The 15,339-nt window shown below is 47.9% G+C and overlaps 2 protein-coding genes across 2 annotated transcripts in view; one reads left to right on the forward strand and one right to left on the reverse strand.

Annotated features, from left to right (window-relative positions):
* The window catches only part of LOC135828487 (signal peptide, CUB and EGF-like domain-containing protein 3), a 126,738-nt gene that overhangs the window by 57,347 nt on the left and 54,052 nt on the right, over nt 1–15,339 (forward strand). The gene's annotated exons all lie outside the window — the stretch shown is intronic.
* On the reverse strand, nt 341–5,560 carry LOC135828847 (uncharacterized protein K02A2.6-like). Its single transcript, XM_065341276.1, has 2 exons — nt 4,783–5,560; nt 341–4,396 (listed from the first exon to the last, which is right to left on the reverse strand). The coding sequence occupies exons 1-2, from the start codon at nt 4,788–4,790 to the stop codon at nt 937–939; spliced, it is 3,468 nt and encodes a 1,155-aa protein (XP_065197348.1). The 5' UTR covers nt 4,791–5,560; the 3' UTR covers nt 341–936.

Genomic DNA, 15,339 nt, shown 5'->3' on the forward strand with positions numbered 1-15,339 from the left:
CCGTAAAAGAGGCTTGCACACAAAAAAAAAAAAAAAAAATTATTATTATTATTATTATTATTATTATTATTATTCAAGGGATCAGTCGGGGAAGTGAACTGCCTGAAAAGAGAAAAAAACGCCAGACCCACCAGGTTTTTCAGGCAGTTCACTTCCCCGACTGATCCCTTGAATTTGAAGTTCTCCCAATCCTTTCCAAATTATTATTATTATTATTATTATTATTCCCCCACCCGCCTGTGTGGATTCACAGGAAGTGTGAGTTACGAAGTCTGAGGAAAACGTTGAACGGTCTCTGCTGGGATGCCGACTGTTATAACGTACGCACGCAAGATTCATTCCATGCAACTCGCGTATACCACAGCAGGAAACACCATCTGGTTTGTTCTAGGATAATTTAGAAGTGAACATGTAAAATGGCAATCATGGAGAGATAAGCAGCAGAGACACGTCAGTGCTGTCGTGGCACTAATGGCGCTATGACACGACAGTATAGGCCTCGTCAGCTCGTACCAAAGTAAGACACACGTCAGCCATGCAGACGTAATGCAGAAGAAGACTGATTCATAATGAGGTAAGACATTGTCACTCTTCGTCATGCATGCATCAAAGGAGCGTAGAACGACACACGTAGAGCACACGTAGAACGACACACGTAGCAGAACGTAGATCGTAGATCGTACGACTAATATTAATAATAGATCAATCTATAACAATCCTCCTTCCTTAAAGAAGTAGTGAAGTGGGACTAGCAATAATGCATATATAATCAAAATGCATCCAAACAACTATATACAAGAGCAAATCCTTATATCCGACTAACTATGATACAATACTATGCTATTACAGACAAATAGCGGAATAGGACACTCTAAGGCAATGTCAGAATTGCTAGGCGAGTCATTCATGACTAATGCTAAGATAGTCACTCAATACTCACAAATTTAAGCGATCAGGGGCACGGCGCATTCTTGACGGATAGCGCGGTGACACTGGAGTTGACGAAACAGGCACTGACACATCAGGCATACTAACAGGAGTAGCGACTTGAACTGTATCAGGCATACTAACAGGAGTAGCAGCAGTAGTAGACATACTAGGCGTGGCAGTAGTAGGCGTACTAGACGTAGCAGTAGTAGGCGTACTAGGCATAGTAGTAGCTGCTGTATCAATGACAGGAGACGACTGAGCCGGCGGTGAAGCTGGTAACTCAGGAGTCGGCGTTGCTGTAGCGACTGTCGGAGTAACACTCGGCGTAGACACTGTCGGAATGGCGTCGGACTCGGCCGATAAACTAGCTGACTCAGCTGTTCTGGACTTCAAGTGATCAATGTGCACTTTTCGGACGACTCCTCCTACCATCACAGAATAGGTCATCGTACTGAGTCGTTTGCATATTAAACCTTCTAGCCACTTCGGCTTAGATCCAGGACGAGCATTGTACACCCACACTGGTGCATTCACTGTGAACTCACGAGACGCAGTACTATCGAGTTCATGGGCCTGCTGCATAGCCGTGGCGAAACTTGGTTGCAGCAGCGCCAAACGCGTGGTCGGGGCTTTCTTCAATAGAATACTCGCGGGACTCTGCTTGGTAGCGCTGTGCGGCGTGTTTCTGTAATCGAAAAGAAAGCGAGACACTTGCACACATACAGACACATGGTGAGGCCTTGCTCGCAAAGCCTTCTTCAGCTCTTGCACCATCCGCTCACACTGTCCGTTGCTGGCGGGATGATAGGGCGGTGTACGATGATGCTTAATACCATTCTGAGCACAGAAAGCAGCAAACTCGCCAGAGGCAAATTGTGGGCCGTTATCAGATACTAGTACTCTAGGAATACCAAATGTACTGATGAACCGTAGCAAACAGTTCACTGTTTTAGTAGTCGTAGCGGAGGAACCAAGCTCGTATACATCAATCCACTTAGAGAATGCATCAACTATGACCAGAAACTGTTGCGACTCGAACTCAGCAAAATCAAGATGCACACGCTCAAAAGCAGCATTGGGGTATGCCCAATGGTGGACAGAGTCCTTGCGGGGCAGATTAGAGCTCTCCTGACAAAGACTGCAATCGGCGGCTAATCGTTCGATATCGGCATCTAAGCCTGGCCACCAGAAAATGCTTCGTGCCACACTCTTCATTCGAGACACACCGGCATGTGAAGAATGCAGTTCCTCTAATAAGTGGCGTCTAAACTGAACTGGAATAATGACGCGGGAACCCCACAGCAAACAACCATGCTCAATACTTAGGTCATTCCGGATGCGGCTATACGGCACTAACCTGTCGGGAACTGTAGCAGGCCAACCATGCAGCGTGTAGGACATTACTAACGAAATGTCAGAATCGTATTTGCTAGCCTTGGCAACATCCGAACTCTGTAGAGGCATTAACTCGCAGGGGTCAAATGCATGACTGCTGACTGCACTAACAATTGCAGACATTTCAGCAGCAGACAATGGTAAAGGCAGACGAGACAAACAATCTGCTAGCACATTTTCTTTACCTGGAATATGCTCAATGACGTAGTCGTACTCAGCGAGAATCACGGCCCAGCGCTGTAGACGGGATGCCGACGTCTTACTTAACGACTCGTGCTCGCCGAAGATCTTGATTAGAGGCTTATGGTCGGTGCGCAGAATGAACCTACGACCGTAGATGTACTGGTGTAAACGACGAACAGCAAACACGATAGCTAACGCCTCTCGCTCAATCTGGCTGTAATGACTCTCTGCTTTGGACAAAGCACGTGACACATATACAACTGGCCGAACAGACTGGTCCGGCATGACATGTAGAAGAGCAGCACCAATACCAGCAGGGGATGCATCACACTCTAAGATCAGTGGTAAGGTAACATCATAATGGGCCATAACTGGATCGGCGATGAGAAACTCTTTAACTTTGGCAAACGCCGACTGACATGCATCCGTCCAATTAAAGACTACATCCTTCTTTAACAACTCGTTCAGGGGTTGTAACAGCGAGGAGCAATTGGGGATAAACCGCCCAAAGAAATTCACGAGCCCCAGAAACGAACGCAAGGTAGATACATCATGGGGCCTCGGGGCATTCTGAATACTCAAAACCTTATCCCGACTGGGCTGTAGACCAGCCTTCGACAATGTAAACCCAAGGTAACTAACTTGTGGCTTACCAATCTCACATTTCTCACGACGCAACCGCAGCCCTGTCTCAGCGAAACGACGGAGGACTGCTCGTAGACGCTCGTCGTGTTGTTGCTGGGTGTTACCACAAATGAGAATATCGTCGAAATAGACAACGACACCTTCTAGACCTTGTAGCACCTGCTCGATGGCCTTCTGCCAGATTGACGGAGCTGAGCTGACGCCGAAGGGTAGTCTCGTGAATTCGTACAAACCCTTGTGCGTAGCGATGACACAATAGCGCCTACTGTCGTCGTCGAGCGGTAGCTGAGCATAAGCTTGGCTGAGATCTAATTTGGAAAATACAGATCCACCAGATAATTGCGATAACAAATCACTCGGGTTGGGAATGGGATGTTGGTTAGCTTCAATGTGCTTGTTGATGGACACTTTAAAATCTGCACATAAGCGGATGGTGTTGTTTTTCTTTTTTACAACCACCACGGGGGATGCCCAATCAGCGTTAGAGACCGGCTTGATGATCCCCTCCCCCTCTAGACGCAACAACTCCGCTTCAACCTTAGTGCGGACAGCGTACGGGACAGGACGGGAACGGCAACTCTTGGGGGTGGGCGACCCTTGAAGCTGGATCTTGGCAGACTGACCCTTAATGGTACCCAAACCCTCTTGAAATACGGTAGGGAACTGACGCAATAGACTATCTAGCGACAATGCATTGACCTGTGCATTACGAAAATTTGACCAGTCTATAATGACGTGGGACATCCAGTTCCGACCAAACAGGGGCTGACCACTACCCTCTACAACAATGATGGTGTCTCGAAACTGGTGGGACTCGTAACGGACATCGACAATGCATTCACCCACTACAGATAGGGAACTACCACCATACGAATGCAGAGACGCACGAGACTTATGCAGACACACATTGGGAAACTGCTCCTTCCAAACAGAACTAGGGAATACTGAAACTTCAGCACCAGTGTCGACTTCCATAGGACAGACTACATCATTAACGCATACATCAATCATCATGGGAGGATGAGACTTAGACTTAGGTTGACACTTATCTGTAGGTGACACATCGTCGGTGAGAGCCCCAATGCTGAAAGAGTCGAACAGTGACTCTGGCTCGGACGAAATGTGGGACGTCGACTGCGAATTGCAGCAGGAAGCGAAATGCCCACGACGCTGACACTTGCTGCAGGTTTTGCCACGCGCCGGGCAACTCGGATCCCGACCGAAATGACCAGCCTTGCCACACCTAAAACAGAGACGCTCAGAGGAAGTAGAAGCAGAAACAGACACTCTCTCAGGTTTACGTGCACGATCCGTTTTACCTGACGACTTGAAATGTTGTTTCTGTTGTTTCTGCGACACAGAGTGCTTACGAGAGAGACCGTGGACTTCTGATGGCGTACTCATAGCAGCAGCGGAACCCATAGACGAAGCTTGTTGCTGGGTTGCCTCAAACAAAGCTGCAATTTCTAGACACGTACCCAAAGTTAGTTTTGGATCTGATAACAACTTCTTTTTCAACTCGACATTCACAATGCATGACACCACATGGTCTCGAATCATGTCGTCACAAGCGGTACCAAAATCACACAAGCGGGCCTGGACGCGTAATCTTACAACAAACTGACTCACCGACTCATTCTTAGCAAAGGTCATCTGGCGCAGCACGTGACGCTCGTATACAGGATGTGGCGCGGCCTTGAAATGTTCGTTCAGTTTCCGTAACGTAACCTTGTACTCGTTGTCATCCGCAGGCAGAGCCGACGCCTGTGGATCTTCGAGGTCTTCGAATAAGTCCTGAACCTGTGTTCCGGCAGTATGCAGCAATAAATTTTTCAGCCGTTTGTGATCCGTAATCCCTTGGCCTTCAGCCATGTACGTAAAGCTTCGTAGCCATTTCTTCCAGCGAGAGGACACTTCTGCTGGCGTGCCCCGGTATTCGAAAACTGGAAGCTTGTGGGCTGTGCTCAGGTTACTACAAACGCTCATCTTCGTCGCCAATTGTTATAACGTACGCACGCAAGATTCATTCCATGCAACTCGCGTATACCACAGCAGGAAACACCATCTGGTTTGTTCTAGGATAATTTAGAAGTGAACATGTAAAATGGCAATCATGGAGAGATAAGCAGCAGAGACACGTCAGTGCTGTCGTGGCACTAATGGCGCTATGACACGACAGTATAGGCCTCGTCAGCTCGTACCAAAGTAAGACACACGTCAGCCATGCAGACGTAATGCAGAAGAAGACTGATTCATAATGAGGTAAGACATTGTCACTCTTCGTCATGCATGCATCAAAGGAGCGTAGAACGACACACGTAGAGCACACGTAGAACGACACACGTAGCAGAACGTAGATCGTAGATCGTACGACTAATATTAATAATAGATCAATCTATAACACCGACTACACCATAGCTCAGTGGTTAGAGCATCGCTGGCTACAAGCGAGGGTCCCTGGTTCGAGTCCTGGTGGTGACAGTCAATTTTTTCTTCAGACTTTTCCCGCTTGTCTCTTTCCCTCAAACCAGTTAATATTATTATTATTATTATTATTAGACCACACCAAGTTATTTCTATGTTTCGCGTCACCCGCGCGCGTACCATTTCGAATCCTTGACAAGAAAAAAAGAACCTAGACGAGCTAATCGATGGCTGTTCTGGCGAACATTCTCTAGCCAGTATGGCAGATCAGAGGTTATCAGCTTCTCGATAATCTTGCATTCCACGCGATGGTACGTAGAAGGTGAGAGAGATGAAAATTTCCATTTTTCCAAGCCGTGCGGTAGGCCTAGGGCCTGCTCACCAAGCGAGCAGAGATTCCAGCTGTCAAGGACTTCGAGATTTTCCACTGTTGTGATGGAGCGGGATTACACTCGACTCATGTCGAAATGCAGAAGGAGCCATCCATGAAATCTCTTATTGTATCGCTCCAGCCCAGTCTGCCAGCTGTCCTGTGACGACTTGTTGTCGTTTTGGATAGAAGTGACAGTTTAGTAGTGGTATTCTGTGTGCAACATGGCTCAGTACATGGAGTTTTGTTTTTCTTCTGTTTTTGTTTTTTCGCCCGCCCGCGTGCTTTTTCCAGAAAATATCCGACGCGAAACATAGAATTAACTTGGTGTGGCCTTATGAGCAATGCTCTAGCAATTGGGCTATGGGACCAGGCTGAACCTAGAAGGCGCTGACAAGTTTTTCACTCCAAAGGCAGCTCACAACACGTGCTACATATACTGATGGCACTTGGGTCTTTGTCCCTCCCCCAGGGGACCAACCACGGTCAGTTTCTGGACCCTACCAGAAGTGAAATAGAAGTGATTAATTTTTGAACGGATTGGGAGAACTTCAAATACAAAGGATCAGTTGGGGAAGTGAACTGCCTGGTCCCATAGCTCAGTGGTTAGAGCATTGCTCAAGACCAGCAGGGCACCTGGTTCGAGTCCTGGTGGGTCTGGTGGTTTGTTCTCTTTTCACGCAGTTCACTTCCCCAACTGATCCTTTGTATTTGAAGTTCTCCCAATTCGTTTGAAAATTATTATTATTAATAAACTGTTGAACGGTACCTTTCGGCTGTTGAATAATACAAGAAACAAACTCTCCTCCTCCATGCGCTCTAAAGCTGACCATTGCTACCTTCGGTAGCCATTACCGGTACTCACACCAATAACTTCAAACAACGAAGGGGTCGGCTTTAGAGCGCATGGAGGAGGATAGTTAGTTTCTTGTATTATTCAACAGCCGAAAGGTACCGTTCAACAGTTTATTGATATTCGTATGTGCACCGTACGAACTGTACCGTAGTGGGAGAGAGGGAAGGGAGCGGCGTCAATACCGTGAGGAGCATGGCAAAGGCCCGTCGCGACGATTCGGGAGAGGAGCGGTGGTGACAGCGGGTGAATTCCCTAGTTGGGACTCCCATTTCTGTCCGCCGCTAGGCTTGGTTTGTCCCGACGGTCAATGGCAGCAAGCAGAATGTGTCGCTGTCGAGCGCTGGCAGAACCGGTCGGTCCACACAGCGGGCGTGATGTAACGGCCAGCGGAGGTCTGTAGCTCGAGAGAACGCCTGAGGGGACTCTGCGGGGACAGACGTCGTGGTACGTGCATGCTGTCCTGTGATGCATGGGCTCGGGCTGTGGTGTCGAGCTGCGACCATTCACGTGAGCATGAGGGCGTTCAGTATTCATAATAATTATTTTATATCAGTATTCTTGTTTAGTTGCCTGCCAAAACTCTTTTCCTTTCCATGATCAGTTACGAATTTACACGCTCGTAGTCTGTATCTGTGCTGCATTATCGAGCCATGCAAAATGTTAGCAGCTTGTGATTGGACGAATACAGTGTCTCACCTGCTGTTTTCCTAGAACCAAGGGCTTTGAGAATATTCTTGGAACTTCTCAGTGCCTTGCCTAGTTTCTTTCTTGCGCCCATAATAATTACACCGTATAATATCAGCATGCCATGTCAATTACAATAATTATCAGTATCACCTTCTCTGACGAGCCTTTGATAGCCGAAACAGCTGTCAGAAGGAAATGTTTTACCCGTGACCCCTTCGTTGTTTGAAGTTATTGGTGTGAGTACCGGTAATGGCTACCGAGGGTAGCAATGGTCGGCTTTAGAGCGCATGGAGGAGGAGAGTTAGTTTCTTGAATTATTATTATTATTGTAATTATTAAAATAGGTAAACAGTTTCCTCTGAGATAAAAATGCGATAATACTCATTAGCACCATATCCCTCACACACTCATACTCAGCCCAAGGCAACAAGGAATTGTTTTGGAGATAGTGTGCTGCTTCGAGTAACTGGTCTTGTAATGCAAAAGCTCGAAGAGCTGGAAAGCAATGCCAGGCCACTGGCAGCAACTGGCTCGCGAGGAGCCGCAATAAACCCACATTGTGCCACAATGGGGTTGCAAGGCAAAGCCAATGCAATTGGCAACAACTGGCTCGTGAAGAGCCGCAACTAGCGAAGCAAGTGACCAGTTAGGAGCGATAGAAATGTTCCATAGTACCATTAGCAAGATGATAAAATGGGAGGGATGGAGGGTGAAAATTTGGTGCTGGCACAAGCTAAAAGTCACCACTAATTAGACTAGTCTTTGAAGTGAAGCCAACAGCAAGAAAGAAAGAGAAAGTTCAAAGGAAGCAGTTGTACGACGTCAGGCTAAGCGCGCCCGAATCCATGCGCTGGCAGTGTACTAGTGTGAGTGCAGTGAGCAAAAGTTCAAAGGAAGCAGTTGTGTGACGTCAGGCCAAGCGTGCCCGAATCTATGCGCTGGCAGTGTGAGTGCAGTGCACAATGCACCGATGCAGCGGTGCGCGGCAGATGCAAACATGGCAGTGTGATCGGTGGATGCTAACACACACTAACTACATTACTGCGACATAAAAAGGACACACTTCAGGCTCATTACAAACATCTTGAAAGTTTTTGTCTTCACAAGTATACTTTCAAGCCTTCTCGTCAGGTGAAATACAGGCAAGGGAAAAGGAACAGGAACAGTGGATTAAATACAGTAAGAAGGTGGTAAAACAGCGCAAAAAAAAGAAGATAGCTAAAGTAAACAGCGAAAATTGCAATAATGACACAAATGTGTCACGTGTACGCAGTGCTAGATTGCTGAATGTTTTGGAAGCCGTATACATCCACACAAAGAAACCCAACCTTTACAAGCAGAAACAAATCAAATTCACACTTAGGCTGTTAGGTAGGTCGTCAAAACCTCGTTAGTTACATGTATGTCCAGTGGTTGTCTCTTGTTGTCGCACTACATGTCACGCTTATTGAGTTTTCTCGCATTTGTACCTTTGTGTCATTATTGCAATTTTCGCTGTTTATTTTAGCTATCTTCTTTTTTTTGCGCTGTTTTACCACCTTCTTACTGTATTTAATCCACTGTTCCTGTTCCTTTTCCCTTGCCTGTATTTCACCTGACGAGAAGGCTTGAAAGTATACTTGTGAAGACAAAACTTTCAAGATGTTTGTAATGAGCCTGAAGTGTGTCCTTTTTATGAGTATTATAATTATTCTTCTGAGATGACGACTACACCATAGCTCAGTGGTTAGAGCATCGCTGGCCTCAAGCGAAGGTCCCTGGTTCGAGTCCTGGTGGTGACAGTCAATTTTTCTTCAGACTTTTCCCGTTTGTCTCTTTCCCTCAAACCAGTTAACATTTGGCCCAGAATCTGCGAAAACCAGGCTTAGGGTGAAATTTCACAAAATGACTTTTTCCTATTTTCAGCTTCTACTGGGCATGGGAGGTCAGGAAACAAAATATTACAGGTGTGTGTCGACTCATGGTGGTATTAAAAGTATCTCAAACACACCAGGGTATTGTGTTAAAAAATCCAAAAAAAACACAAAATTGTTATCACAGGAAAGAAATGAAGAGAGATCCACCAGAGTGAAGGAAGAGACATGGATGATTTTTGTTTGGGTGACATGACAAGGTAGGCATGTGGGGGCAGGCCTGTTGTGGCCTCTTGGTGCTGCAGGCTGTAGCCGCCATGCACAGTTCTGCATGTTTTGTTTGCTCCTCACTCAGCACATTCTGGGGCTGAATACATGTACTGGCATGCTCTGGCGCTACACACCACAAGGAAACCCGACTCCAGTCGAGATGGCACCTTTTGAAGGGTAAATCTAGTACAACTGTTCAGAAACCAGAAAGAACACGGCCTTTCAAACTGTTCCACTGTTCATAGTATGCGCATAGTGTGCTGGCGTGCTGCAGTGTCTGCTTGGTGCTGACCAGCAAGTGAAATCTCGCGATTATCTCGGCACGCCGTACAATCCCTGGCAGCTAGCTGTCCAGCGAGGAAAGTCTCGAGTGGAAGCCTCTCGATCTGCTCGCTCATTCGCCTGGCATTCAGTAGCACTTCATCGCCAAGGACTTCAATTCAAAACAGTTTTCACACTGCGCTTCAAGCCTTTTTCCTCGTGAACTTGCTGCAAACGTATGAGCTCTGCTGCGCGTGTTCCCTTTGCGTGAGGCCCAGAAACAGCTAGTATCTCCAAACTTCGATTGGCTGGATCGATGTCGTCCAGGTTCTCCGCGCTATCGCCATCACGACTCTAACTGGAGACGGTTTCTTCACCATTTTCCGCAAGCAGCAGCTAGCGCAGAAATTTCGACATTCCTGAGTGAAGGAGATGGAATCCGTTCGATCAGCTCAAAAACTCTTCGTTGTGACTAGAGGAGTAGCAGGGAATATTCTACCGGAAGCCCTTTGACTTCCCTGACTGCTGAAACCCTTCCTGCCATGACTGCTACTTCTTCAAACAAGCGAGATTCTCTTTGGTTCCACTTCACTGCACTCGAGCGTCGACGCGACACAACCTTTTTACAAAACATCATTTTTCTCAAAAAAATGATTTTCACCCTAAGCCTGGTTTTCGCAGAAGTTGGGCCATTTTATGACTTGGGGCTCCTGCGTGCTAGTTTGTACGTGAAGTGTGTGGGTACAGTGAGGGCTGCATCCCACCCGCCTGTGTGGATTCACAGGAAGTGAGAGTTACGAAACCTGAAGAAAATGTGGAACGGTCTCTGCTGGGATGACAACTATACCATAGCTCAGTGGTTAGAGCATCGCTGGCTAAAAGCGAGGATCCCTGGTTCAAGTCCTGGTGGTAACAGGCAAATTCCTCTTCAGACTTTTCCCGCTTGTCTCTTTCCCTCAAACCAGTTAATATTATTTATTTTTTGAAACTCAGGCAGGCATAGTGGGATGGTCTAAGATCATGATTGAGAAACAGAGGGTAGAGGGGACAGCTCGATACCGGGACGCTTTGACAGCCAAATTTGTATAGACCCAAACCGATCATCAGCGTTGATTTTTCACTCGAAATATGTTTGTGGAAGGAAACTGGCATGTTGAAGTTTGCTCTGGGGCCAGAGTCAATCGAACTGAGCCACTCCTTTGTGTTGACCCATTGCCTCCAAGTTGCCCAATTTTTCGCTTCAAAAAAGTTCAAATCAGAGGTGGCTCCAAACCGGACACGTTTTAGAGTGCACGTCAAATTCACTCTGGGTCTGAAATTAGGTAATTGCTATCGCTCCACGACGGCCAGTACAGAGTAACAATAAGCCTTGTGTGTGCTTCCATTAGTTTTCATTGGTATGCGGTGCTTTATTGGCGAGAGGCGAGCCGCTGTTTACCTGCGACAAGAAGTTGATTTTTCGAAAGTCGTAAAACTCAAGTCGCAGTGCGAAGCAACACGTCAAAAACTCACCTGCTTGGTATGGCGCTTCTGGTCATCGCAGAGCCATGAAATTTTGGCTCGGAGTATAACACATCGTAGTCTCACCGTGACATATGTTTTCTAATCAAAATACCAAGAGAGAAAGTGAATATTGAGTCCGTTCCGGTTTGCAATCTATGTCCTATTTGAAACCGTCCCCTCTACCAGGTTCAAGTCCTGCTTGGAAGCGGAAGGATTTTTTCCAGCCGTGCTGCGACCCACAGTTAATTGGGAACTCATGGCCTGGCACGAGGAAAACATGGATGCAGTGAATGGGATTTTCGGTCTTTGACCACTTGCTGGTGAGCTGATCTACTCACCTCCAACCGCTTTAGGAGCTGCATCTGCGCCTTGATCCTTGAAGGGTGGTGGCGTTCCTACGGTTGCGGAAAGCCCGGCTTCCAGCCGAGTCTCACGCGAACTGTGAATTTTTTTTTGAAAGGATTGGGAGAACGTCAAATTCAAAGTATCAGTGGGGGAGTGAACTGCCTGAAAAGAGAAACAAATTCTAGACCCACCAGGACTCGAACTCGGGACCTTGCTTGTCATGAGCAATGCTCTAACCACTGAGCTTTGGGACCAGGCCGAACCTAGAAGGCGCTGACAAGTTTTTCACTCCAAATGCAGCTCTTGTCCGTGCCTTCTAGGTTCGGCCTGGTCCCATAGCTCAGTGGTTAGAGCATTGCTCATGACAAGCAAGGTCCCGAGTTCGAGTCCTGGTTTTTCTCTTTTCAGGCCGTTCCCTTCCCCGCCTGATACTTTGAATTTGACGTTCTCCCAATCCTTTCAAAAAAATAATCACTTTTTGCCAGCTAGCTGGCCTCTGCGTACACCGCAGACACACCCACACACAACAGAAAGATACAGATCACAGTAGTAGTGTGGTCTTTGTTCACTCTAGTTGTGTGGTCTTTGTGCACTCACGATAGTAGTGTGGTCTTTCTTTACTCACGGTGGAAGATGGAAGAGCTTAGCGTGGTTACGGTATACATGAGCAAGAAGAAGGGCATGCCACCTCACACATGTACATGTACACGGATGTACCAGACCAACATGATGCAAAAGTGAACCACTGTGGTGAATGGGGCCGCAGGATAATTAGCCAGCCTGAAGCTGGTGGAAAAAACCTCAGGACCCCGGCGGAGGCACAACCCTGAGGAAAAACCGGTTAGAATAACCCCATAAGATAAATGAACAAAACGTAGCTTGCAGGACCTATCCAGAAGTGAGAATAAAGGGAAGGGCGGGTGGGAAACTACAACGAAAAGAGAAGGACCACGATGAAGAGAAAAGTTCGAGAACACTGACAAAAAACCAGCTGACGCAATCCTGGTGCCGTAACCATGGTGAAAATGCTGGCAAAAATACATTTTTCGTTCCATTCGCTACGCTCAGCCATCGAAAATACCACTTTTGCCAGCTAGCTGGCCTCTGCGTACACCGCAGACACACCCACACACAACAGAGAGATACAGATCACAGTAGTAGTGTGGTCTTTGTTCACTCATGACGGAAAGGATAGACGACCCGATAGTCACTGGTGCAGTATAGCGCGAGACACTGACAGCATGTCCTTGAGGGAACAGCCTCCACATACATGTTCTTACATGTGGATGACTTCCAACCCCCTTGCCGCTGAAGAAGGCGCTCTGGCACGCCAGCATTGGCCGCTGCCGTCGCTCCCCTCGAGCGGAGACTGTGCGTGACATACCCTTTGGGTCTTCACCTACGCGGGCGAGAGCTGTGTGGATCAATTCGCGCGCCCGGGGCGTATGTCATCTTTCCCCACAGACGTGACTGGTGGGTTGCTGCGGGGACCTTGACAAAGAGAGGTTGAATGGGCACATGCCGTGCTCTCTCCAAGAAGCCCTCTATGATGGACGCAGGACATGGTGTAGTAGCCTCCTGCTCCAGCCGCCTCACCATGACCACATCACCCTGGCGCAACTGGTCATTCTTGCGTTGTCGCAGGTGGAGGGACATATGCATGCCGCAAATGGAGACATCCTGAGACGTGAGGCGTTGGAAATTGTCCCAGCAAAGCAGAGCAGTGAAGCCGAGGACAAACAACGCTGCGGTTTGCCAGTCATGCAACGGGGCGGTAGGGATAGCCAGTGTGGCGACGACCTTGTTGAACACCACCGACCTCAAGGATGAGCGGCGATTGATTGGTCGGGCACAAAGACGTCTTGCAGCAGTGAGCAATTGTCTCACCACGCCATGTTGTGTCGGGTCCTGGCAATCCGCCTTACAATGCACCCAGTGTAATGCCGTCACAAAATGATTTATTGGCCCCATGGTACACTACGACTGCAATAACTTGATGATGTATAAGCACACGCTGGTGGGTGCCGCTGGGAATGACAACACTTGACACGGTACGGCCCACTTTTCCCATCGGTGTAACGCGCGCTGGTACGCAGTTGCAGTGGAGCTAGCAACATCCTTCCAAATCACTGTCCTTAGCAGGTCCGCCAGAGGTTTCATGGACGGTTGTGTCACAGCGACCATCTCGTCCCAGAACGCGGACGGGCCTGACAAGTATGAGACACAGAGATGCAACAAAAGACAGAAACACGCAACCAGTCAGCAAACAAACAACAAAAACCATGGGTCCTCATCAATGGCCACAATAAACGGGTCCCATGCATGATAGCAGCTCATTTCGTAGGCTTCCGAGCCACAAACAAACCCGATCCCGCAGACAACAGCATCCCGTAGCACATTGTCCCCTTGGGCAAGCACATGCATAACCTATCCACCAAGTGGAGATGACCAACCCGCTCCCAGGGAGCTCCAGGCCTGCCTCTCATTGGCATGCAGATAACCCTGTGTCCGTCGCACATTGTCCCCGTGGGAAAACAAATGCACAACCTGCCCATCAGGTGGAAATGACTTACACGCTCCCAGGGAGCTCCCGCTCTGCCTCCCATAGGCATGCAGATCACCAAGTGTTCCACATCTTTGCTCCCAGGGAGCCTCATACAAAGATGCATGACCTCCATAGACTGTAGTGACAGCACTCTGCTAGCACTCATTTGCGCATATGATCAAGCCTAGCCCATATAAATCTACACCATTACTTTCCAAGAAAAGAAAAATCCAATAACTATGCCTCATCCAAGGCCAGGGAAAGCTAACAACAAAACAAAAACAAAAAATAGGGAACAAAACAGACCAAGGAACAAGAAACGGCAGATGATACTAGACAGACCAATTAAGGTAGAAGCAAGAATGTGCAGCATGCTACTACTTCCTCCGCGTCATTAAAATTGTCGCTTCGCACATCGCAATATTTGTGACTTGGCTCGTCTTAGTCAGACTGTCGTAATCGCTGTTTTCTGTGTTCGAACACTGGTGCGACCCTTCCTGGGCAATGTCTACTTGTCACTGAAGTCGTGGCGGTCTCGGACTTTGTCGGAGCTCTCTTCCTCACGAAGCAAATTCATCGCGCTCCGCACTATTTCGCCCCAGAGCGCATTTCGTTTTCTGGAGTTTGTGCCGTCCCACATCGTTCGCTCGGGCATTTATCAAGACTGCAAGCTCGGGTAGAAGAATCCTGGTATCTCTTCTGAATACGAAATGCTGAAGTTGACAATGGCAAGAACAAAGTGGTCTCAAATTCCTAAAATGCGCTACTTGTGGCGCACGTTGCTGCGAAGGTAGCAGGTCTGAAAACACCAACAAAATTAGCGAAGCGTTTGCCAAGGAAAGAAGGTGCGGAACTGCTTACCCTTTCCCGCTGGAAGGTCGTTACAGTGTACTTGAAAAATGCCAGCTTGCCTTCATCGCCTGCCACTTGGGGGCATGGATCGCTTGAAAACAAAGTTTCTTGGCCTGAATTTGAATGCGCGTCTTGTTCAGCGTATTGTTGAGTGCTGAAGGGTCTGCCTCAAACTCTGATGAAGACATCGACCTTAGCTGCAAGTGCAGCGAAGCGGTGG

Source organism: Sycon ciliatum, chromosome 12 (genome assembly GCF_964019385.1).
Source record: "Sycon ciliatum chromosome 12, ocSycCili1.1, whole genome shotgun sequence".
NCBI classification, from domain to species: Eukaryota; Metazoa; Porifera; class Calcarea; order Leucosolenida; family Sycettidae; genus Sycon; species Sycon ciliatum.